The sequence below is a fragment of the Vipera berus genome (assembly GCF_964194415.1).
Source record: "Vipera berus genome assembly, chromosome: 1".
Classification (NCBI taxonomy): Eukaryota; Metazoa; Chordata; class Lepidosauria; order Squamata; family Viperidae; genus Vipera; species Vipera berus.
In genome coordinates this window covers 62,548,805-62,576,550 of record NC_138202.1, presented here as the reverse complement: position 1 = coordinate 62,576,550, position 27,746 = coordinate 62,548,805, and the positions used below count along the sequence as shown (strand labels likewise).

General features: G+C 35.3%; 1 protein-coding gene across 3 annotated transcripts in view; it reads left to right on the top strand.

The window, feature by feature from the left end:
- Window positions 1–666: 666 nt before the first annotated feature.
- Window positions 667–27,746, top strand: part of DPH6 (diphthamine biosynthesis 6) — a 224,355-nt gene continuing 197,275 nt past the window's right edge. For all 3 annotated transcript variants that reach the window (XR_014024612.1, XM_081313794.1, XM_081313793.1), the window contains exons 1-3: window positions 667–769; window positions 4,357–4,451; window positions 8,433–8,626. Coding sequence is in view for 2 of the 3 variants with exons in the window: in XM_081313794.1 (XP_081169920.1) it covers window positions 747–769; window positions 4,357–4,451; window positions 8,433–8,626 (312 nt within the window). In the remaining variant the exon portion in view is untranslated. The remainder of the gene's footprint in view (window positions 770–4,356; window positions 4,452–8,432; window positions 8,627–27,746) is intronic.

The window sequence follows — 27,746 nt, the reverse complement described above, 5'->3', positions numbered from 1 at the left end:
TATAGAATTCCAAGTCCTTTTACACAATTCCAGTCCAACTTCCCATTGATCTGGAAATAATAAAAAGAGGAAAAGTGCAGTTCTAGTATTCCAATCGTCTCCGGCTTCCACGTTCTCCGACCCGCGTCCGCAAACTAGCTATTCAACGACGACGGAGGAAATAAAAACTTATCTTAGCTCCTCTCTGAATCTGGGTCCTGGCTAGCATTAAAAGCAGGTTTACAGAATTCTTTCGCAAATTAACATACGTGAAAACACCGGAAAAAGAAGTAAAGCACACTTAAGAAGTTTTAACCGCACAAACCTATTAAAATACAGGAACTAACCAAACGACAAACACATTCGCTAACATTATGCTTTGCCCTTAATGCAAAGCCCCCGTATTGCTACTTCTTAGTTATCAAACGTATTGCCTGTATTTTTTTTCTCTTTTTTCTCCACTAATCCGCTGTTAAATCTACTCTTCATTTAGCATCCGCGTTCGTGATCCAAGGATATCGGCGAAAAAGTCTTCAGTAAAAAGCAGGCGGCTTGCGTCGCGCTAGTTTTTTTAGTCAGACTGAACGGTAAAGTTCAGGCACTTTGAGAGACAGACTGCAGAAGATGGGGCTTTCTGGGAAAGGAAGGACCCTCAAACAGTATCAGCCGGGGTAGCACGTGGGTTGGAGAGGTTGTAGGTGTGCGTGGCTGGAGCTTCTGGCTTAGCCTGTGATCTTTTCCTGGCTGTTTCTCTCCACCTATCCAGGATGAAAGTGGTGGCTTTAATCAGGTAAAATAATTGCTTAGCGCTGGGAAGCTGTCCCGAGCAGAATAATATTTGCATTTCCCGATTTCTAGGAAGTGCTGGACTCTCTTACTGTGTGAACAAAGTGATGCAAGTGACAAATAGCCCAAAATGATGCTTTCCCCCACCCCTCCGCGTGCATTCAGCGGTATGAGAGATTTTATGAAATAAATACAAGCTTGGTTTTGCTTCTCTTTTAATGTAAGATAAGGTACACTTCAGAAGTTACGGATATCCAGTCTCGTCAAACTCGGGAAGCATTGCAAAGTACGAGTTGTATTACAACTAAACATTTAAAGGGCACTGTTTGTCCTATTCCAGACTTAGGACTTCAGGGCATATGTCTGGAGAATGCCTGCATAGTGACATTTTGGAAGTCTTAAGATTTTTCTTTTTATGAGTATTCATAGCAGTTCTCTGTTTATCTGTTGATAGCTGACTGGTATTCTACGATAGCACTATTAATCTAAACTGAAATAGACTTTTCAGAATGATACGTATCTGGGATGGCACTTAAAAGTTATATACAGTACTTAGGTTACATTTGCATGGTGCATGAATTAAAACATGGTACATTGAATTAATTCATTAAAAGTATACATCATGGCATATTCAAGGTTGACTCAGCCCTCCATCCTTCCGAGGTAGGTAAAATGAGGACCCAGATTGTTGGGGGCAATAAGCTGACTTTGTAATAATGCCGCTGGGGGTGTGTGTGAAAGCCCTAATAAGCAGGCATATATATAGAATGAAGGCTACTGCTAAGCTTGTAAGCCGCCCTGAGTCTTCGGAGAAGGGCGGGATATAAATGCAATTAAAAAACAACAACCTTGAATTAACTGACTGGGATGAGTTTGCATCACATTGCAAGCTAAAACCTGGCTGGCTATTTTGTGGTTCAGTATGTAATACAAACCTAGATGTACAATTAAAGAACAGAGGGTCTTAACACACATACTTGGCCTAGGAATGCACATACTAAATTATTTTGGTGATAGAAATACTCTTAATTTTACTTAAAACTTTTTCCACCTTGGAAACATAATTAGATTAGATGTAGTTAAACAGCACACAGTTTGAAAATGTTTTGAATTGCTACAAATCATATGGAAGTCTGTTCTCTAAAGGCTGTAGTGAATCATAAGCACAGCTTAATGATGAATTATATAAAAAGGAAAAGGAAAAAAATAAGTTCATTGACTATTCTTGAGATAACTCTCATAACAGACTGCTGAAATAAATAATGTTATGGCACAACGACTTGCTAGAACTAGATTTTTTTTAGCATTTCCCATCTCCCCTTGCTTCACTTTTGATAGGATGGGTCCACCAGTTTGCATTTAAAGAACTGTAGTGTGTGACTTGCACAGATGTATGATGTGAATGGAATGACCACTTGTAAATATGATTATGACTTACTTTCCAAGTAATTGTGACTTCTCAAATTATTAGATTAATAATGTGTACGTTACTGGGCATATTCTGTCACATGAACTGGTTTGAGATTTGCTAAAAGTTGATTTGTACACCAATCAATTTAGTACTATTAAGATTTTCACTAGCAGTTTTATTTCATATGATTTCTTTACATTTGCTGAATTCCTCCTTTGGTGTATCAATGGTGTCAAGTTAAGAGCTGTAATCTAAATGACACTTCTTCTAAGTCATGTGTAATTACATACAAACAACAAATCATTCACAATAAAAGACATCCAGCTCGTGAACAATTATTAATTGTTGAATTAAAATTTTTCTAAGGACCATGGCTCTTCCTATGATGTTTTTGGAAAGACTATAGGTTTTTTTAAAGATGCATAGAATATTATTTCTTGAAGTCAGTCTTCTCTTTAGAAAGTAATGTTTAATTACCCAGTTAGTTATGTTCTGAATTATGTTAAACAAAATTAGGAAAAAGTGAAGCCTATTATAATTAGGGTTTGTGAAGTGAGCAAAGCTTGGGTTGTATTCCTGTCTTGATAAAGTTGCTCCCTCCCTCAGCTCATCCATCCATCCACTTTTGAAAAGGTTCTATGGATTTATCAGGCAAATGGGTTTCAATATGTAGATGGACCAAACACACTCTTTCCAAGAAGGTCTTAGAGTATCAGAACAAACCTTTTGTTGATAAAGAAAACCATACAGGAATGGGGTGCCAAATCTCCCTTTTTATTGCCTAGCTTTACTCTGAGACTGATTCATGGTGATTAGAGATACCAGTTTATCTCTGTTTGTAATCTTGAGAGCTGAAGATGCCTTTTCTTCAAAAATGTGGGTAGGAGAAGTCCAGTCTGTGGCCTCTTCCATAGATGCACTCACTGTTGTTCAAGGACACCTGCCCATTGATGTAATGGCATCCATCCACTGCACAAATGCCTTCATATCCTACTCCTTCACAAATATGCTTTTTTGGTTTGAGGACTTTTTGAACATATTTGAACTATATGTGGAAAGTAAATAATAAAAGTTAGTAATGGAATATCTCATTATTAAAGCCTGCGGGTACTATCTCAAATGTAACAAATTATCTGTCTAATGTTCATTTCAATTAATTTACTGTTCTGTTCAGAACGCCCTGAGTCAATATATGTTTGGTGTATTCTATAAAATTTTGTGTGACAGAAATAATTTAGTTATAATTGTGTAGTTTTCCCCATTTTATTTTTCAAATTTACATATGCTCACTTTTTTTTAAAAGGCGGTCATACTCTGAAAAGTACTGAGCATTTTTCAAAATGAGGCAATTATGAAGAATCAAACATTCGTGCCTCACAAATACTCTGGAATATAGTGCTTTTCATTCTGTCTGATATCCTTGGTAACTAAATTGTTTCTGATGGAAGTCTTGCACCCACACAACATTAATTTGCATTCTAGTTTCAGCCTGTGAAAAGTCACTGACATTGAAGGTTTAACAATAACTCTTTTAAAGCTTGATGCTTTAGTTGTGGAAATTTTTTTCTGGCTGTGCATTTGTTTTTAATATTTGCATTCAAGTGGAATGGTGCTGCATTTTTTAATACAGTCAAGATGATGAAATGAATTTCATCATACTCTTACTTACTGTGATAAATTATTTGTTTTCCTAAATTAGCAACCTGCTATCATATACTGTGCTAGATATAAAATTTGTTTTGCAGACTGAGTTAATTATAAAAGCATCCTGATTTGACCTAAATAGGCATATTAGAAAATCAGAAGTTGTTTTTTTAAATATTGTCCCATACTACCTTGTACAAATAGTACTTTCATTTTCCACTTACATGTGAAAACTAATAATATAGATAAGAAACCTTTGGTGACATTAAAGAGAATAAAGCTATTGCTTCAGATATTGCTTGCCTAATTGATTTGAATTTAAGGTATAGGTGACAGAGCTAAAAAATATACATAACCATAGTGACTCACCTGAAAAAACCCTAAAAACATACTGATGATTTATTTGAAAAACACTGATAGTTTAAGTGTAAACGATTTCACTGCCATTTTGAGGTAAATATAAACATTACTTCAAGAGAGTTCTTATTGAAAAGTTTGTTTAATTATCAGATAACACAAAACTTTTTTTCTTCTAGTGGTGGAAAAGACAGCTGTTACAATATGATGCATTGTGTTGCTGCTGGCCATCAGATTGTTGCCTTAGCCAATTTAAGACCTACTGAAGATAAAGGTAAAGACCCCACATTTTCTTTTAAGAATCTATGAACTCTTCATCTAGAGCCAACATTTTATCATTTTATTTTTCAAACAAAAGTGGAAAATATATGAATTTGCTAAGAGTGCTTTATAGGAGCATAGAAAATTGTTTTATAGTAAGTCAGTTTATGTCTGTGTAGCTCATAATTACATACTGTGAAAAGTATTCCAAATTCTATAGATGCTTGGGAGAATGTATACACAGAATTTTGAGGTAAAAAGGTAATTTTTTGTGTGGAAAGAATTACTCTGGGTAAGATTCATGTCCCCAACTAAGTTTATAGGAGATAATAAGCTGGAATAATGTATTGCAGTTCTCGTGTTACATTTGTTTTAAACATTAATCTTCACCAGAAACATCAGTGTTGCCATTTAAGCTACATGATTATTTTAAGGGTTATTGTGCATGAGATGTCATAAACTTTGATTTATTATTGCATTGGAAGTTGCAGTAAATTACATAAATATTAAATTAGGAGTTCATTTAGAAGGTATTTTTTGTGATCTTTTAAAAGAAAACTTAGCATATATTGCAAATGTTTAAGATTATTTTGTGTTTAAACTTAATACAAGTATATGTATTAAGTACATGGGGCTGCCCTTGAGGACCACTCGGAGGCTTCAGCTGGTGCAGAATGCAGCCGCGCGAATTGTGATGGGGGTTTCCCGATACTCCCATGTAACACCTCTGCTCCGCGAGCTGCATTGGCTTCCGGTTGCCCTCCGGGTGAGATTCAAGGTGCTGGTGATGACCTATAAAGCCCTAAATGGCTTGGGTCCGGGATATTTGAGGGAACACCTGCTGCCGGCATCAAGCTCCCTTCGTCCTGTGCGCTCCCACAGGGAGGGCCTTCTCAGGGTGCCGCCGGCAAAAGATTGCCGGCGGGTAACACCCAAGGGGAGGGCCTTCTCTGTGGGCGTGCCTGCCCTTTGGAACCAGCTGCCCATAGAGCTCAGGACTGCCCCTGATCTTCGTTCATTCCGCCGGGACCTGAAGACCTGGCTCTTTGAGCTTTCCGGCCAGGACTGAGAATTTTAATTGTAATTTTATTTTAATTGGGTTTTAAATTGGAGTTCAGCAGGGGTTTTATTTTATTCAAGGACTAAATTTAATGATTTTAATTGTTCTTAACTTTTGTAATTTGTATTGTTATTTTAAATACCTTGTGTACCGCCCTGAGTCCTACGGGAGAAGGGCGGTATATAAGTCCAATAAACATAAACATGTTTTCTAACAGTTGGAGTGTATCCCTCCAAACTGATAATACAATTTAGAACCAGTTTTGTGTAATGATTAAATTGCTGAATTAGAAACTGGAAGACTGAGTTCTAGTCCTCTTAAAGCTGGCTGGTTATTTTTGGCCAGTTCTTTGAGATGTGCTATAATTCTAATAATATTTTGATCAGAACTATATATCTATACATATTTACTCAAAAACATATTTATCTTTTGTCAAGATGTATGCAAATACTGAGGTGTACACCTAGAGAAGGAAGGAACAAAAAAATTGGTTAATCCAATGGAAATATTAATATTTGTTTTAGTGCAGAAATTTCCAAACTTGGCAACTTTAAGACTTGTGGTCTTCAACTCCCAGAATTCCTCAGCCAGTATGCTAGCTGAGGAGTTCTGGAAGTTGAAGTCCACAGGTCTTAAAAGTTGTCATGTTTGAACAGGGTGGATTTGATTTAAATCAACTTGATTTAAATCACAATTTAAATCACTAGTAAAAAGGCTTGATTTAAATCAACTCGATTTAAATCATAATTTTTAAAGAGCAATGTCATTTCTGCCCATTTCTGGTGGGCAGCAGGTGAGTGGATGCCCACTAAAGGGCACTGCCATGATGGATCTGAAATGACAGGTGCTCTTTAAATGTAAGGACTCATTGTTGTTGGTAGTTAGAATCTTTAATATTATTATTTGCAAACAAAATGAAGGTTTCCTATTTAGAATAATAAGCTGTCAGATTAGTAAAACAGTGATATCAGAACCAATTTTAGGTTAATAGGTTAATCACACATAGTTGGAGAACTACTCAAATTCTCTTATTTAATTAAAACACTTAGAGCCTGGTACAGATGCATTTCTCTTCCAAAAAAATCATACAGTTTGTAGTGTATATAGATTTGCAAACCAATTGGATAAAGGAATATTGATGAACTTGGTTTTATGATTTATCTCATGGTTACTGTGAAATTGTGTGAATGCATCAATGCAGTGCATGTTATCTCAGCTTGCAGTTTGGATTCATTGAATGAATTTACCAAAAATGTAAATATTGCAGAATATACAGCCTCATGCTACATAACTAAGCTCCATTTCATGCTGAATAAGCTAAATTATTAATGTATCTTAAATAGAAAACTATATTTAGATAGCTTTTTACTCCAAAAACATTTTATCAAAATAAATTTGATAAAAAAATAATCCCTGTGTTTGAAGACCCCTGGTTTAGTGACTTGGATTCATGGTAATTTTACTAAGAATACAAGGAATCCTTCCATGTGTTGAAAACTCGTGATGCTTTTACTGGTGGATGAACCATACTTTACTGGTATTTCATCCTACCCTATTTCTCAATCTTCTACTCTCTTACCAAAAGTCTGAAATGGTTTGAATAAAATTTTTGCACTAGTGGTAGTGCAGAGGAAACTCACTCCAACCCATAATTTATGGAATACCACAAGGTTGTCTTCCCCCAATATAGGATGTGCCTCAGGATGACTTATTGCATCTGTTTGTTTAGTATTATTTCAGTCTTTAAAACATTTATATCTTTATATCTTTCAGCCAGAAATATTCAGAAAAGGCTTATACAATAATAGAAATGATATTTGCTGTCTTTTAGAACACAACAAAATAGACAGGGCAATAAAACTTCAAAGGCAGTTCTTAATGTTTCATGATTTTTATTATGGCTAGCTATAGTACAAGTGATGAACTTGCTGGTCTTTATCACAGGATTTTGGCCTTTGTGGCAGTGTCTCTGTTACATACTGACATTATATGGACAATCTCCCGGCCCGAGAACAACCAGGGAATCCCTACGCGTGCAGCCGTTGACAGTGACAGCTGTCAAAAGGCTGCCGGAAGAAACCGCGCACGCGCACAGGCCGGCAGCAGCCTCTGACAGTGACAGCTGTCAAAAGGCTGCACAGGCGCAGAGCCGGCCAGCTGACAGCCGAGCTGTCAGAATGCTGGCTCCTGGAATGCGCCTCCCCTCAGCCGGTAAGCCAGCCAGCTGACGGATTCCCCGGCCAAGCCGCGCAAGCGCAGTCGCCCGGGAGCTGTCAAAGCTACCTGCAGGCTATTGGTTGCCGCCCTCGAGGTGGGAGAATATGGTTTCCCGATTCGTTGTTACTGTTGACAGTTCGCTATAAAAGGACGTGTTTCTCCGCTTGTCAGCCGTCCGGAGCTGAAGCGAATAAAACGTTTGGAACCCAGCCTGCCATCTCTCTGGTCATTGTCCGAGATAATTTAGTCTCAGTGGGTGAGAGCAGCAGCAAACAGACATTGTTAACTTCTAGCATTCTTTTATTACAGTTTTTTAAAAATCACATGATTGTTTCTGCACTTATATCATTATGACTTTTTCAAAGGTCAGTGATGTTTTAGAAGGAAGGAAGGAAGAAACGAATGAATGATGACATCCTAGGCTGATCCTTATACAAGACTAAATTTTTGTTGGTACATGTTAAAATAATAATCTCCATGCAAAGGGAGGGAAGCTGTGACTAGTTGATAAGTTTATTCTTTTTAAGATGTTTGGAATGTTTTCAGTATTATTCTGTATTTTGCATTTGGGAGTAATTGAAATGAAATTGGGGTAGAAGAGATTTTTATTGTATAAGGGGAGTTTTTAAAAGGGAGTGCTTAAACACAGTACAATATATATTTTAATGTTTTTGACTGTACATTCGATAATGTAGTAATGCTTTGTTTGCCTTTCAGAAGGATTCGATGAACTGGATAGTTACATGTATCAAACAGTGGGCCATCATGCTATAGAATTATATGCTGAAGCAATGGGCTTGCCTCTCTACCGTCACACGATTAAGGGTACCAGTGTTAACACAGGCAGCATCTACACAAAATGTGAGGGTGATGAGGTTGAAGATCTTTATCAGCTTCTGAAATGTGTAAAGGTATTTTGTATGGCAATTTCTTCTTTTAAATATAAGGATTAAAGCTGTAGACATCAAGCCTATAGCCGCCTATTCTCATACTTTTGCTATATATCCGGTTTCCCAAAGAGAATAAACCTGGCTGAAGTGGTCTTAATTTATAGCTTGTTCTGCTCTTTATTGTTGCTTCCTGCTTAAGGTTAAACATCCTATTATTGCTGTAAAAATTATTTATTTATGCTAAGAAATACATCACAATGGTATGGTGATCCAATATCTTACAGATTTTACACTGCTGATATATTCTTTTTTTTGTGCCTAACTTAAGAAGCATTAAATACTTTTCAGTATTGCACTCAAAGTGAAATATAGTAACTCGAGACTTTTCTAAGAATTCTGAGAAGAACGATAGTCCCCCACACTTAATTAGAAAGAATGTTTCTACATATATATGATAGACTCATCTATTTGCCTCTTTTTGGATTGATTTGGTCATGCAATCTAAGTAGAATGCTCCATTTAGGCATCCAAGCTGTCCTATATATAATGAATTGTTGGAATTGATGCAATTGACTGGATATTTTTGTACTAGTTCCATAGACCTTTAACATGAGAATGCTGATTAAAAATGTAACCAAATGTGTAATATTATGTCTCTTAACCATTTTAAATAAGTGGGTCATAGTTATTTGATTTACGATATTCAAACTAGGAAGCTTGATCACTGTAGTCTCTATAAAACAGATTGTTTTATATTTATACTGCTTAGATTTTAAGGTTCTGTGTTTGTGGCTGATTTCTCCTAGAAATATCCCTCTTGAAATAGATGAGACAATCGTGACTATTGGTCTGAAAGTTGGTGGATGAATTTCAAATAGGATGCTTATTGTTTTTGTTCTAATAGAGAAATTATACTTAGAAGATTTTCAACAATAACTAGGAATATAATAATTCTTATGCTATTTCTAAATTTGGATTTCCTTTTTAGAACAATGGTGTGTTTAACATGCACCCAACTACAGAGAGATCAGTTATGGATCTCAGCAAAATATTTTTAGCATGCACACTGATTGAAGGAAATGGACCATTGCTTTGAACAAAAATGTGGGTGGAAAAATGAGGCCACCAGAAGGTTGTTCACTCCAAATTTAAACATTTCTGACTTGGATACCTGTGACTAGAGCCTCTGTTCATGGATTATTATTGTTTTCCTTCTGGATTGGTGTTTAGTTCTATCACAAGTAATTACTGTAGGGGAATGACTGAGATAATGTGTTGGAAGTTGTAAGCCTCCATAGAATGCAATGTAGCCTTTTAACCTCTGCTGTAATAAACAGACTGAAGTAGCAGCAGCTAAATATTACATGTGAAACAAAAGGCTTTATATTTATACTACGGGTGGTATCCTATATTTACAGTAGAAGTAAACTCAGGGCTTTTTTTCTCATAGAACGCTCAGAATGGAGTTCCGGCACCTTTTTTGGATGGAACCTTGTAGGGTAGGCAAGGTGGGTTGTATGACATGTGTGAGTTCCGGCACCTTTTTCTTTTACAAAAAAAGCACTGAGTAAACTCATAGATGAAGCAAACTTGGGCATCTTTATTTTTTTCTCCCTTTTATTCTAAATCTCTTTCTTCGCTGCTTGTTAAATTAAATGTACAATATCTCACTTGCAAAAATTAACAACAACACAATGCATAATGACAATAGATGTACTGAACCTAGTGGTATTGGCTCCATAGAGGTTCTGAAAAAGAGATTTCGGACAAGGACAAGTTTGCTTTGCTCTAAAGCAATGGCTTCAAGATTGTTCCAGATTTACCTTTGAAATTACCAGAGGATCCTTAATAAGCAGATAAGTTATGGAGAAACTTTATGGAAAAGAAGTTAATAATATTTTATGTAACATGCAAAATGTGTGCATATTCTTATCAAGACACAGAGGAACAGTGAAACATTTGTGTAAGACAGTTTGTGTGCAAAAGAGATAAAAAACAATTGTTTTTTTCATGAAAGGAAGAAGTAGGTTTGGAAATAATTACCCGAGTGTGAAAGGTTTTGAAACTAGCTAGAAGGATGCAGATCTCAGTCCTGTTTGAAAACAATGTATTTTAAGTTTCATGATGGATAATAGCTCAAATTATTCTATTCCCAAAGGCATGAGGAATAGTATGAGGTAGAACATCAGCTCAGTTATTTTTAAGGGTGTGACAGAATCCCAAAATTAAATAAATAAATTACAACCCACCCACCCCCCAAGTCCTGAAATCTTGCAGGATGTCCATGCTTTTTCAGTGAAAACCTGCATTATTTTAGCTTTTAAGAAATATTTTATTTGAAATTGGCCCCAGTGCCATTGTATAGTGTCAGCCCTATTGAAAAGTTTTCTTCTTGACTTAAAACTGAATGCAGTGATTGTTTGTTTATTGTTTAAGGGATAGGATTTGAAAATTTGCAGTAGCATTAAATTTGACTCTAATACACAATGTAGTTCTTAGAGAATTGTTCTAACTTTTTCCATGCCAGAAGATTATTTTAGGCTGAGGTAAGAGGGGGAGGAAAGGAAATGTATTATTGATCAATTAAATTAAATGATTAATAGTAGGACAAACTTTCTTTTCATTTTATTCCAGACAGCAAGGACTGAATACATTGCTATTATCTGGAGAATAACAGTCAGTTATGACATAAATTAATGCTAATGTTAAATCTTGACAACTTCTGCTTTGGAAGTTTGTGCATGATATTTATAACTATAGTTGAAAGAGATGTTATCAAGTTGTCTTGGACTAAATAAGTGATGTGTTCTTTTTCTAAGTAGATATTAATTTCACTGGAAGAAAATTCAAAGATATAAATATATGGAATCAATTGCATTTATGAAAGACATTCAATAACCATGCTTTTACAGCTGAAGTCATTTAAAACACTTCTAAAATTGCACTCGAAACCTTGCGTACATCAATACGTTATTGGTTACTTTATAAGAACAAGAATAAGAGTTTGGGATTTGGAAAGAAGATGGGGAAGGGAGGGAGGGAGGAAGGAAGGAAAAGAAAGGAAGGAAGAAAAAGGAAAGAAAGAAAGAGAGAAAGAAAGGCTTTCATTTTCCCTGTGGGCAAGTACTTGCACTTAAGAATTGATGATTTAGATGTGAGTACAGTATATTCAAATAGCCTCCTAGACTGTTCTTTTTTTCTGAGAAATAGTCATCAAGCATTTGGTAAGAAACCTTTAATGAACATATGGTAAGCTAGCTGACAAAACTGCACGGTTCACACATTGTGTAAAGCAGTGTTTTTAATCCCAGTTTGCTAAATAAACCACAGTTGGCTGAGTTTACGCATAGTAACCAATGCATTCACAAAACAGTATTGCCAAACAAAACCATATTATCATATACAACGATGTACAAACTTTTTCAGTAAGTTTCACTGTTATTAGGCTTTTCCTTCAAACGTTTAGTCATATAGGTATCTTCCATGTGTTTTCCCATGTTGGAATGAGGTATCAGTATCTTTACTAATGGTAATATATTAAGCTGCTAACATAGGTGACTTCAGATGTTTAATTTTAAAAAGATACGATAATGTTTTAAAATTACAGTCTTTGATAATTTTTATAAAAATAGAGCATTTTTTTTGACTTGCTAACAAGGTAGAAAATGCTAAATTTGCTCCTTTTTTCTGCAGTACACTGATCAGAGTTAGTTTTGGCTCTGCTGATTAGGAATTACGAGCAATGACGTTATACCCATCTGGAAGATACCAACAAACTGCAGAAATCAGGCAGAAGCAGTAAATTTTTTGTATTCATATCTGGGAAATAATTATTGCAACGTGTCATAAATTTGCAGTTATAGTAGCTCAAAATGTAATTGTCTTGAGTTGATTTGAAGGAGTTGAAACAAAATTGTTTCTATCTTTGGATTCTTATAAAATTCCAAGTGTTCTTTGGACTTATACCATGTTCTGTATTTAATATATGAAAAGTTACTAAAAGAAATCTGGCTGATAATTCAGAGTAAGGTATCTTGCCATTTGTCATTTTTTAAAACAATTTTGCAAAGTTTGAAACATTAATTTATTTACATAAATCTTAGTGTTTACTAAAAGTTCCAAAGTGGAGTAAAACTATTCTAGACACAATAAAAATAATAAGAGCCAGAAATAGCATCTATAAAGTCAGTAAATTTTCCAGAGCCATAAAATACTAAACTCTGTTGTAAAACATACTGAAAAAAATGAATTTTTACCTGTTGCAGAAGAATACAGTAAAGGTGGTAGTGGATAAAACCTTTGGGAAAAGGTTTCTAGAATTGAATAATTTAACTGCAAAAACTCCTTCCTACTCTCCCATCCATCCATCCATCCATCCATCCATCCATCCATATTTAAGAACATAGCTAGTGTGGTATAATGGTTAAGATATTACACACTAGGAACAGTAACTCTTTTGGCACAGAAGGCAGCTGGACCAGTCATACCCTCTTAGCCCTAATCAGTATTAGGTTGTGTGAAAATCCAGACAAAAAACTAAATTTGTCATTTCATCTTAGTAACGTTATTACTTGAACTGAAGTTCAGCTCCTGCAACCAACTGGCAAAACTCCAGAAATAACAAATATTCAAAAGCATATTTTTGGGAGGGTTAAATAGCAGTAAGATAGTATTGCTGAACCAGTGCATATCCTCACAGTATGCATACATTATAGATATTAAGCATACAGTTAGGAAAAAAAAGACACTTGAGTTTTAGTACATTTTAATCTTCCTTCAATTTTCCCCAAAACATAACATGTCCATTATTGTGATAATTAATAAGAATTGGCTTGTTATAATAAAATATAACATAATAACTTAATTATGCATTCAAAAATACAATACATGTGTTATGATTGTTAGGGTTTTAATAGCTAAGTCATTTACTTCATTCTATTAGATTAAATAATGCTAAAAAGTATAGCAGGTACTATTTGGCATACACATCTAAGATAATAGTCTGGCACAGTGCTCTTAATGGATAAACTGTTAATCTGATCTCCTGATTTGTTTTATATACAATTGTTAAGGCAGTTTGGTATTGTATTATAAGAATAACATCTTCAATTGTGTAGTAAATCAAGAACAAATGTCTTAAATTAGTTATTTGTGCCATTGATTCTATAATTCCTAAAACAGGTCCAAGATCTGTAAATGTAGGAAGTCCTACGAAACACGTTTCTTAAGAATGTATTACTTATGTGAAGATACGTTTTGAAGAGGAACATATGTAAATTTTTAATTTACATCTTTAAATATAGCAGAGTCTAAAGGGAGATGATATTTGTTATATTAATGTGAAACATGGTTTATTCCTTTACTCAATTGCATGAAGCAATAGAGATACATAGGGACAAAGTGTGTGTTCTAATATCCTACTTTGCTACCCGTTGTCTACCTGCTTATAATTATAAGCATATTATATTTTAAAACAGAACTTTTAAAATATGTTTTCTTAACTATAGATCCATTCACAACATTTTCTACTTGTCACATTTACTTTACCAGTAGAATTATTTTTTTTCTCCTTAGTCTCTCATTATTATAATGAACTTCTACTGAATAGTGATAATTGATTTGAATCCTTTTATATCTCTGTTCATTCGTTATGTTCAGTGTGACTATAATTTGTGGAAATATTTACAGATTTTTAGCAGATAGATTGATCCTTTGAATAGTAGTTTTGCTTGGAATAGCCAGTGCCAGCTGATCCTGGCTAGAAGGTACAGGCGTTGGAAGTCAGCCCATTGGGATGGACATGGATTGAGGAATTTACTTTAAACTACCTACTGAGCATTTATTTTAGTAGAAAAATGGATGCATGTACTGTAACTACTGGATCACTTGGTGAACTTGTATTAGTCAACTGAGACTGATAAAAAATAAGACATTTTGCAGAATAAATAGCCAATCTTTAGATTCAAAAATGATCTGCATGGTGAGGGTATCGTAGAGATTAAATTGCGGTGTATATCATTGTATAACAGACATGTCGAACACAAGGCCCGGGGGCCAGATGCGGCCCGCAAAGTGGTTTCATGTGGCCCATGAAGCCATCCTGGAAACAGTGAGGGAATGGCCCCCACTGCCTTGGCCCTGGCCCAGAGACCCTCCTTCTGCCAGAGACCCTCAGATCTGCCCAGGCCCCCATAGGCACCCTTGATGCGAATGATGTAGAGCTGGCCATGCCCACCCAATAGGCCATACACACTCCAGCCACGCCCACCCAATAGGCCACGCCCACCCTGGCCATACCCATCTGGCCCCCTGAGGGCAACCGCAATGCTGATGCGGCCCTCAATGAAATTGAGTTTGACACCCCTGTTGTATAACAACCCAGGCAAATAACAAATAAATCACATAGTATATATTTTGCCGAGGATTTTTCCCCTCTCCAAGCAGAAGTTGAAACTCATTGCACTTGTTTATGTGTTGTATGAATAGCAGCACTGAAACTACTTCTCATATATTATTTTAGTTTCTGTTATTATTCCTCCTATATTATTTCAGTGATATTAGATCAGGGGTTCTTCTGATGCGTGAAATGATTGTACCCGCAGTCCTTTGCAATTTACCACATTGTTTTGGTTTGAAAGTATAGATTAGATGCACGTTGCCTTTTTCTGTAGTGGTTTGACAGTGGTGTGATAAGGATGATAATGTGTACAAATGGGAAGACCGAAACTAAATACAGGTGGTCTCGATTTACAACAGTTCATTTAGTAACTGTTCAAAGTTATAACGGCACTGGAAAAAGTGAATTATGTCTATTTTTCACACTTACAACCACCACAGCATCCCCATGGTCATGTGATCAAACTTCAGACATTTGGCAACTGACAGTTGCAGTGTCCTAGAGTCATGTGATCACCTTTTGCGGCTTCTGACAAGCAAAGTCAATGGAGAAGTCAGGTTAACTTAACAACTGTGTTACTAACTTAACAACTCCAGTGATTCACTTAACGACTTGGCAAGAAAGGTTGTAAAATGGGGCAGAATTCACTTAACAAATATCTCACTTCATTGTGGTTGTAAGTCAAGGACTATCTTTGAAATTACAGTAGCTTCAGCTAATATAAGTTGGTGCATTGGTTGTTTTTTTATCATTCTATATGTGACTGCATTGAGATGTAACATTCATTTAATGATGGATCAGGGATTCAGAAAAACAATCGTCAGAGATAGGTTCCCTCTTAAGATGGAAGAAGTAGACCAGGGGTCTTCAAACTTGGCCCCTGTATGACTTGTGGACTTCAACTTCCAGAATTTCTCAACCAGGCAAGCTGGCTGAGGGATTCTGGGAGTTGAAGTTCACAAGTCATAAAAGGGCCAAGTTTGAAGACCCCTGAAGTAGACCCTGCAAACAGTTTTCTCCAGCTGCCTTTGATAAAGTGGTTGTGGGATTGCATGAATAAGGACAGAAACAGCCTTTGAAGCAGTTTGCAAACTTGTAAAGAGATATCATTGTTTTAATTATTTGAAAAGAGGTACTTTTTGCTTTTACATTTTGCAAAGTACTTTGCTTAAATGTATTGGACAGACCCAGCAGATTCACCTAAATTTAGTTACACCTGGCACTAAGAAACTAGAGGCAGTAATAAAAATTGGGGTGGGAAAAAGGGAGAGTGACCGTGAGGGAATGGAAAGAGGCTAATAGATGGTTACTACATTCTTAGTTGGATGCTGTTTTTAGACTAAGTGGCTTTGCATCTTTTTCCAAAAGTATTATAAAATATTTGAAAATAAACTGATTTGGAATCATTTTCCAAGTGTTACATTTCTCTTTCTAATGTCATTAATAAACATCTAGATGTCTCTGCAGTTTTCCCAATCACTGTTCCCCCCTCCCCCCTGCCGCACAAAAGGTAACTGCTTACTGGGAGAAGTATGAAATTTTATATAAATCCTGTGTGTGAATTTTTCCCTATTGGGCATGTGGGATTGCAGCCTGTTGTGTTTCTTCTGAATAAACATAGAAAGGAAAACTACGGTGGTGATGAAAGATCACTAAGTAACCTTGATCACTTTTCCTAAATCCTAAAACTCTGCCAGATTTTCTTAATTTTCCACTGACAGGTTATTCTAATGTGGCCTTGCTTGATGAATGTAGCATTCTGGATCTATAAGATTCTCACATGTATTTGGAAATGAGCAAGTAAGAGATTGTTTACTTGCTACACATTGATAAACACACATTTCCTCCCTTTATCAGGGATATTGCAGAATGTGAAGTATGGGTTTCCAATTGTACTCATTCTTTTCAAACCTTTTCCTGTTTAAAAGTTAAGCTTGACTAATTGGAAGCTGATCAGTCCCTGGTATTTTTTTTATTTTTGTCTTTAAAGTCTGTTTATTAGTCATTAAATCTAACCTTTACCTAGTTCAGTTTGGCAAGACTTCAGAAAGAAACAGTATATTTATTCTTAAGAAGATCATGTCATCCTTCTAAATGCAAAGTGAGCATTAATTAACTATAATATTTGCAAATCATTTTGCTTTAATATTCCTTTAAGAATACTACCATTTTAAGTGAAGTATTTATATATGCATAAAATGGTACTTACTTCTCCAGCAGCAAGTAGATTTCTAATTATCACTTAAAATTAATATTGCTACACAACTACCGTACTATTGGATATTTTTTGCAAAAATAAAATCTGTGATTTGTTTTAATAATCTTCATAGCAATCACATTTTAAAATCAATTTTCTTGGATTTACTGTGACACATGAGTGGATTTGATATATATGTGTGTGTGTAAAAATTAGGAAACCCTTTATTTCTTGATCAAGAAATAAAGCTCGCATTTTAGGACTGAATCCTATGTAGATCCACTGAAGATGCTGAATCATGAGAATTAATTTTGGAATTAGCTAGTCTTGAAGATAATAATGTCAACAAAGGAACTAAAAAAAACATCTTTTTATGAGATGGGTGTAGCTAAGGGAATTCTCAGATTATATATAAGATGTCCTTATTAAACAACAGAATGAATGAAAAATAGTATTTCTTCTTTATTTAGTCCTCAATCACCTTGCAGTAGCAGAACTCAATTACACATGCTTAAATAAATGTTGAAATAAATGAAATTGAAGTATTAATTTAAACATGTTACAGACAATAGGTTCATACAGAGGAAAAAAAACAGCCTCTGAATATTGCTGCTTTTTTGATAATACATCAAAGATACATTTTGCATAGATATCAAGTTTGATTAATTTGATGCAGGTAATTTACATTTCCTGTTTTTGTAATCAAAATTATGGTATTTTGTAATCAAATATGGGATGTTGGTACTACTTTTACTAATACATAAAATAAGCCATTATCTCTTCTTTGTAATGCTATTTTAATAAAATCCATAGCATCTCTGTTATTAACATGGAGATGGTAATGTTATTTATGGTAAACCTCTTTTTTGAAAACTTAAGTTTGGCAATTTTATATCTATATTGCTAGTTATAATGTCTTGCTGTTTTTAATATCTACAAAGCTGGAAGGACAGAATTAGTTTTTTAAAACCAAAACTGTACAGCATTAATACCCTGTTCCTAGTGATAGAATTGAATTCATTCATGCATGTTGTTCCTGCTGATCACAACATGGGATTTTAGTGAAACTGATTTGTGAAGATTAGGGTTCTCTGATTAAATTATCTTTTTTAAATGGACCAACTACCAGGACTTATTCTACTTATATATACTATAGCGGCATATTCAGTCCAACAGGCTGCTGCAAAGTTTATATTTTCCTCTCAGATCCAGTTAGAAAATCTTGGTTTGTTCTTTGGGGTGTTACAAATGGGGTAAGCTTACTACATTTTCATCTTTCATATTCTGTGAATTGGATATTTTTGACAGCTCCTTTTTTACAGATCAGTGCAGCACCCTAAAATATTCTAAAGCTGATACAACAGTGCCCTCTGTAGGCTGTGTGTATGCAGTTTCTTGTACGTGGAAGATTTAAATATTCTTAGGATGGTGTGTGTGTGTGTGTGTGTGTGTGTGTGTGTGTGAAAACGATGTTACATTATTCTTAAGTTATTTAGAAGCATTTTTAAAGTAAATTTTGATTTATCTATTCTAGAAAATAATGCTCTACTATATTAAAATAAACTGTCTGAATTGCTTTGCATTTCTTGTATGTTTCTTAATATATCAGAATAAACTATTGATTTTATGAGAATATTTTCTAGCCATTTAAACAATAGTCTTTTTCTACTTATTTTCTTTGTGTGTTTTAAGTTATAAATTAAGGGTGCATTTAAGTAAAGAGTCAGTGTGGTGTAGTGATTTTAGATGGCAGAGATAGGTCTGGGAAGACTCACATTCAATGTTATTCTGTGCCTGGTTTGAGTAGCAGTCATCCCCACAGAAATCTTGTTGCAGAGAGAAATGGAGAATGTCCTGAAGTAAAGTTGAGATATAGATCCAAGAATAACTTAGTAACTTGTTAACTATGCAATTTATAATTCATGCAATGTTTCTGATGGATTGTACAGGTTTATTGTGTCCTCTTAGACCTTCAAAGTATTCTCCAGAATTGATACATACAGTAGGTTATACTCTGCTAATTGTTACTGGCTATAGAGGATGGTGCTCATCTCCATTTCAAGGCCATTGAACCAGCACTGTCCAAAGACATTTCCACCATCATATATGGCCAGCACAAAGTCATGGAACGCTGTTACCTTTTCACTGAAGTGGTACCTGCTTATCTACTCATATTTGCTTGCTTTCAAATTGCTAGATAGGCAGGAGCTAGGGCAAGAACGGGAGCTCACCTGGTTGTGCTTGGGTCTTGAACCTGGGCTGCCGGCTTTCCGGCCGACAAGTCCAGTGTTTTAACCGCTGAGCCAGCATGCCGCCCTTATTTTATGGTACTTAATAAAACTATTCTGATTACTTAGTGATTGATATGGCCTTATGAGGACATTGTTGAGGACAACTCTTTCTGTGCACAAAAAAGCCAAGTAAACCTAATTAAGTTTGTAATTCACATTGCGTCAACTGTTTGACATAATAGTTGGAAGTGGAGGCCAGCATATGCTGCTTTAGAGATACTGACTCTTAGGTTATTACTGATATATTTTTCCTTAAGCTTTTACATTTACATTTCTTTTTGACAGTTCAAAATTCTACATTACTGAAGTTTTCCGAGATAAAAAATGAGCTAGTAAAAATTATTGGTATTATGGGTATAAAAAGACACAAATAGCAATGTACTGTTGATTCCTGATGACTCCAAGGATGTGTGTTTGACCTAGTCCATGGGTGTCAAACTCGCCGTGTCACATGAAGTGTCATAGCGCATCGCGACTTTTTTTTCATTGCCGGAGCTGGAGTGGGCACAGGCCTCTGCATGATGCAACCGGCCCATAGGCCAGCAGTTTGACACCCCTGACCTAGTCTTAGCTACAATATGAAAGTTGTTTGCTTTCCCTTCTTTGCCTTGAGTGTGTATGTGTTATTTTCCAACTTCTGAAATAAAGTCCAATTCTGCTTAGCTTTTTATGGGCCGCAACAGCCAGTTAGGTGTTGCCATCTATCTGGACCGCAGTGTAAATACAGAGATTCCAACTGATAAAAACAGTAATTAATAAGCTCTAATTAAAACATCTCATCTTTTGTATTCATGATGAACAGAATTCAGTACAACAATATTGGGGGAAAATGGGGGCTTAAATTGGCAAATAGTTCTCATAATTGAGAAAATCATTAAGAAGCAGCTTTTCTGCAAACTGGATGATTATTTGGTATTAACCCCTCCCCCCAAAATTAATTCTAATATTTATTATTTGCAGAAATCAATATGAATCAATTGCAATAAATAAAAGGAATATTTCTATAAGAAAACTATGCTAGAAGCAAAATACGTGACAGAGTAATATTCTTTCTGAAGCACATTGCAAGAGTTTCCATGGGAAATACCTTTGTGCACGCAACTAAATTCAGATATATGTTTCTGATTAACTGCTATAGAAGTTATACAAATAATGCCAAAGAAGAAAAAAGATTTCTGAAATCAGGATAAATATCCTGAAATTCACAGCTATTCCCATCTCGGGAGCAAGGACTTTGGTTTTGGAGTAATATGGGATGAGGACAAAAATTAAAATTCCATTTTAGTAAAAAATGTGATCAGTGTGCAATCATTTATTTAGTTTCTATTTTCTGTCATATTAAAAAGTAGAATTCGGTAACAACGAATTAGTGGGACCATACCCAAGTATTTCAGGATAGGGTGCATGTGGCCCTAAGGCTTCTGAATGCGAATCTCTGAATTAAATAATGAGAGACATGTATAATTTAGATTTTAAGACTGCAAAAGATGTAGCTAGTTAGGAAAGTGTCTGCTATTACAATTCTTGTTTCTAAGGAAAAGTGTTTAAACAAATTGTAGCTGAAGTTTTGATAAACAATTCAAGTATTGATGACCTCTTTTGCAGAAAAAAATATTTCAGAGCTCTGATAGCTAGGATAGTATGCTATCATGGTGATAAAAATAACAAGGTATATCAAAGTGAAGATAATGAATTAAGATTCAGTTTAATTAAAATAATGATAGATATCGACTATATTACAGAAACAATGAATTATAGCTGTTCTGCCAAGTGAGTGGTTGGGTAATTTAGTAAGATTTTTTTCAAAGAAAGAGCATCCATCGCTGAATGTTATGGGAAGTGCCCTGTTTTTCTTCCATACATTTCTTTCTTTTAATTAAAATGTCAATGATAATTTTATGGCATCTCACCCTCCCTCCACAAAACCCTCCACCAAGCAACATTGTTTGATTTTCATCTTAAATTATGAAAGGAAATTCCTATTATTTGTAACTGAAAGAAACATACCATGAAAAAATCTGTTTATTCAGTGTACATTTTACTTTGTAGACTGTTGTGTACTGCTTTTCAACAAAATGGGCAGATCCTTATTAAATTATGTTTATGTAGCCTTTAAAATGTCTTAGAATGCTTAATATAAAGTGATGTCTATTTTTATTATTTGTGCTTTAGAACGGTATTTCCCAAAATATATTTTCATGTATGCTGGACTACAATTCCCATCATTTCCCAGTAATAGGGAATATTTCATAGGAAATCCTACCCATTCTGGTACTTTTTCCATTCTTGGAATTTTCAAGCAAGCTGCAGTATCCAACTGCCCTTGGCTATCTTATAGGTTGCCAAATCTGAAAGATACAAATAGATTTTCTTTCCTGTGAGTCATTAAATTTGGAAAATAAAAACGTTGAGAAGCTTCCCTCTCAATTGTAGACTTTTTCCACCTTGAACAGTCAGCGTGTTTTCCCTTTGTGTTTGCCTGCAGAATGGAATTGTTGACTATTTAATATAAGTAGTTCAATACTTCCCCCCCACACACACACAGAATTGGAAATAGAGGGAGATTTTAAAAAATCAGAGGGGTTTGAACTCCTGGACCTTTCATTTGTTCCGAGGCTGGGTGGGGTTGGTCAGAACTGTCCTGCTTTGGCCTTTAAAAGGAAATGCTTGTTTGTTCCTCCATTCTTTGGAACATACACGGCATTTCCAGCTTTGGGCAGGTTGAAAGGTGAACATTTTGTGTGCCAAATTGCTCATTTTCCCAAGCTTCACAGTGATTGAATAATTTCTGCTTTTGACTGGGGTTATGAATGGAGCCAATTTTCCCATAAGCCACTAAATCCAGAGAAATATATGAACCTCATATGAACCTAAAAAAACAGGCGGAGTACATTTTGAAGATTCATTATTCATTCATTCACTTTGAATGGGTTCTAGGATTTAACTAAAGCTATATAAAATGTATAAAGCTATGTTTTGGGAGGTGATCGTTTGATTAACATTGTGATGTTTGATGTTGTCTTCAGTATGTTTCATGATCTCAGTTATTATGGTTCGTAACCCAGGGCTTACAGCTCAGCAATAAGCTCAGCATATTCTATAGTCAGACCATAAGTGTTTACTGACAAAGATTGAAAAATTGACCCTGACATTTCAAATTTGATTTAGTCACGGAGACTCCTAAATCTTCTTGCATAGTGTCAAGCCACACTAGGCAGACGTAGACCAGAGAAGAAATCAATTCCACAGGAAGACTAAAACTGGAAATTCGCTGTAATACAGAATCTTGCAAATTTGATTGTACTGTGCTTCCTTCTTACTCTCTTCAGTGAATTAGGGAGGTTTTTCCTGAACTACCTCTAAATATTATTTTGTGTGTGTGGTTTTTTTTAAATGCCTAGGTATTGGTCCTGGCATATCTCTGTAAGCTTATCATCCATATTCTCTATGCCCATTCATTGTATCACAAATAATGGACATTAATTTGGGACTAAAGAAGCCACGTGCTTGAATCTGGCACTGTACCCCACTTATTGAAGTATGATCCTCTAATCTTTTATTTAATCTTAAACAGATTATTCTGGTCTATTTTTTTGGATACCTCTTCTTGTGATATTTTTCAAGTATATGGGTGACAACCCTTTGCCTTGCATTCTTATCAGGGATATGTAATTAACTCTGTTTCTCTTTAATGGAGAAAAATTTTATGTAGAGGCAGAATTGGTTAGTCCTATGTAGCTTGAAACTGTGCAGTTTTTTGGGGATAGCTTAAAATCTGTAAAGTACTGTTCAATTTATAAGACAAACCTTCTTTGATAATTGTTTAGATTTCCTTTCTTGACAGCTTCCTTAATTTTATATTCTATAGAAAATGGGAATTTAACTGTTTTTAAATAGTAGGAACAAATGAAGTGGAAATAAAAGATGGATTGTCCTAGGTAATAAGAAATATTCTTAAATATTTGTATTATCTTCCTAATACATAAATTCCTAAACTATCAGTGATGCAGGTCACAAGTTCTAGTTTGTCTTAATGAAATATTAAATATCCCCCCCCCCTTTCTTGGTTACTGTCAACCTTATTTCAACTTGCTTCTAATTTTACTCTCTATTAAATATATTCTGATTCTGAGAGTATCTGGTTTGTCAGTTCTTCATGTTACACTGATGGGGAGTGAGAGAGGAATTGTAGAGAAAATGGGCCAGTTGTTATTTATTACCCAATTGCCAGGGTGACTTATTCATTGCCTGCATCATCATTCCCCAAAGTACTGCTTTACAGAATGGTGAATTATGTTTCAGGGAAAGAATCAATAAATGCTTTCAGAGCAACATTTGCCATGAGACTCATCTTCTTTTATACATATACGTGTTGCGCTAAAAGGTGGGTGTGGTACAATTAACACTGAGAAAAAAGATAGTATATTAAGTGATTTGCATAAGGCACTTGTTTAGATCTGCAATGCAAACCCTAGGAAAACTGGGTTTTGTCCAAATGTATTTACAGTTGATTAACTACTCTTGAGGGGAAACATGAGGAGAGATGTTTCCTAATTCAGAGCCAAGTGCATTTCCAGTGAATTAACTGCACTGTGAAAAAATGTGGCAAGGAGTTCATGTATTCAAAAAAAATGTATCATGCCTTAAGACTTTACAGTGAGATGGGTAGTTGGAAGATCCACATGACCCTTGAATTTAATAACTGCCAAAACTCTTTCCCTCCATTTTTTTTTGGGAGGGGGGGAGAAGCAGAAAAAATCTGCATTGTAGCCTTAAACTACGGTTGATATAAAGAAAACAAAAACCCCAGCTCTTCCCAAATGTGGGACCTGGAGCTTCCTACTTTAAATTGTTACTCAGTCACTTATTTCCCCTAAAAATGTAACTATGGCAAGACACATCCATTCTGTTTTGCTTGTTTGTCAGTTTGGATACATGCTTTCATAGATGTAAGGCTGTAAAATCACTGCTGCTGCTTAAAAAGACGAGAGAAAAGATAATACAAACCAGGTATTGCCAACTTCAGAGAAACAGAGGACTGCACTGGTCACAATCATGTGTCTGTTTTTAATAGTTTGATTGGAAGCAAGAAGTTATGTAAATATCTCAGACAGAATTTTTGGACAAATACTTGCCATCTCCTGAATCTTGTTCTTTTGATGCCAAAGCAAGGCAGAGTATCAGTGTTGAGATTAGCTTTTTGAAAAAGAAAAGTAATTACACTTCTGAAAGTAATCACTATATTGCTGAAGGAGTGTGTTGTGATGCTTTTGAATGATTTAGTACAGGTTCTTGGGATTATAGTCCATGTTTGTGCCTGTGTGCAAATGTGCTTACACAGTGCCTAGCAAAGTTCAAGCATAATTCCAGGCTCCTATCTGACGTTACATTGATGCATTAATGGAATTAATTTCTTTGTGGTAGGCACTAAACCTTCTACCACTATTTTAAATGACAAATGAAATGGAAAAAGCCAAGTGAGGAAATGCGCAACCCAGTTTGCCTGCATTGTAGCCTTAAACTACAGTTGATATATCTGCCAAACTATATCTGAGGCTGCTCCATGGAAGTATGGAATACAATGGCACAAGGAGATTTGCTATTTTTTCACCTTGTCTTCCATTTGGGAGGTAACAGTGCTCCATGACGCTGGCCACATGACTGCGGAAATGTCTTTGGACAGCACTGGCTCAATGGCCTTAAAAAACAATAGTCGGCAAAGGCTAGTGTAGTAAAATCCACAAGTACTCCTCCCCCTTCCATTTTGGACATTTTTGCTTTACTGCACTGGGATCTTAACCATTGCCTATGTATGACTTCCTAGGTAGGATTCAACCCACTGGACTATGCTGGGATCTTGTAAATAATTCTGTTAGCCATAGCTGCCTGTAGTTCATATCACATTAAGTCATAAAACATAGCTTATGAACCCTAGTAGCTAAGTTTATCCATTGGACTAGGGAAGAATCATACTCATTACATGGCATAGTGTAATAAACTCAGCTAGATATGGTGACTCCTGATATATATGAAGCAAGTAATTTCTGATAATGTATGATGAGCCATTAAAAAGACAGCCTTGTAGCTAATGCTGATGTATATATAAATTAATTGAGAGCCATTAACACAATCTCTTCCTCTCCCCTGTTGTGGATTTGTAATAAGTGGGAAAGACTACAGAAAATAGTTTTTGGTTTTTTTTAATAGAGGCACAGTTTTAGGATTCTGCAAGACAACATTTGCAGAAGCAGCTACTCAGTCTGGATTTTGGTACTTGATCAGGAAGCGTATGTGGAAATTGAATGAAAATGTGCTTCTGAATATTCATTTGCATACGGGGCATGTAGACCTTACGCAATAAAAACAAAAGGGATTGTCATTTTGAGTTCTAATTTAAAAAATATAAAATTGTAAATTTAGTCAAATTTCTTTGTGATTCAGAAAGCATTATTTCAGTCTGCATTGCCTCACCCAATTGAAGTTTATTTGGGTACAGTTGTTTATCATATTTCTGATCTTTTTTCTGAATTATTAGCAAATTAATTAAAATGCTAATAGTTTGACTGAGTCTGTTTGTACACCTTCCAAAATATACAATGTTATAAAAGTCACTATGTAAGCACTTAAAATCAGAAACTAACCATAAAGAAAGCATTTTTGTAGAACTGAATGTTTTAAAAAAAATATGATGGAAAGCATAGAATGATTGAAAAATAAACATGTATTCAATACGCACATCATAGATATGAGATAACGATCTGTGGTTTAAAATAATTATTCATCATTGTCATCATCTTATCTCATATTTTACAAGATATTTTTGGAATTATGAGGGAGGGAAGAGGAAGAAAGAATGTGAGCAATGCAGTGGGGGAAAGTCCTGGTAAACTAAAGATAGAATTTCAGAGAGCACTGTGGTGTAATAGAAATGGTGACATAGGTTCAATTATGTTATTTTATGGCAGTACAGAATGGTGTGTTATTGATGATATATTATATAATATAGACCATGGACATTTGGTCCCTGTTCAGTGAATTTTAAGACACCTCACCTAGGAAGGCTTTTGAAAATTGTCAATAAAAGAAACTATTCATGCACAGATTCGATTGTCACACTGAGTCACCCTGCTTCCAATGGCTTTGACAGCAACTTCCATGTATTTATAGGGGGTAGCAGTCAGGTGAAGAGATCATGGGAACTAGAGAAAAGCTAAAGGAATTGTTGATGATCACTAGAGGACATGTGGGTGGATTAATAAAGAATAGTGAATGTGGCTTTGCCTTTTGTCTTTCATTAGGAGGTAACAAAATGCATGTTTAACTTTCTCCATTCCATAAGTATGCTGTCTTTATTTCTACTATTTGAAAATGTGTTTTGTTTGGGCCTTGTCTAAAGTGCAACTGAAGCTTTAAAAAAAGGTGTTTGCCATATTGCCTCAAGTATATTTTACTACTGATATCATTTTAGGTAAGGTCTGAATCAACAACATAGTTTTGTGGCCTTGTATTAAGTTTTCCCCATTAAAAATTAATACACAGGCAAAAATGAATATTAAGAATAGCTTTCCCTTTCTAAGATAATAATGTTGATGCTTTCAATGATCGTTATGCAATGAATCAGTCCTGCAACTCACTCTCCTTCATGTCAGCTCATGAAGTGCCTATCTGCCATTTGATGTGTTACTGTCAGTATCACACAACAAAGAAACCTGACACACAGTATTCTGATTGAATTCTCTGCGTAATGCTTCATTAAATTTAGTCTGCATTATTCTTTGGAAGATGCAGTCATCAAGCTTGAAATTAAGATTCCCTTCAATATTATCTCCTATCTTTTGCAATATCCTTTTCTTGGTATTTTAAAGATTTGTGGAATAGAAAAAAAATGCATTTATTATTTAGCTATGTGATGAAATCATGTGTGTTATGTTAGTGGGTTGTACCTAGTGGAAGCTACACAGCCATCTTTCTGGAATACCGTCAGTTGGATTTCTGCATTGAGCAAGAAGACTGAAGTTGCATGGCTCTTTACAAATCTAAATTCTAAATTCACCTGTTAAATTTATATCCTACTTGTAACAGCTAAAAACAGTAGCATGGCCCTTGAGCAAAATGAATCCCTTCTTAACTCATCACAGGCAGTCCTCAACATATGATGGTTCATCTTATGATGGTTCTGGAAAAAAAGTGATTTACTATCAGTCTTTGCATTTATGACCATTACATTGCAGTCACAGAATTGCAATTTGGGTGCAT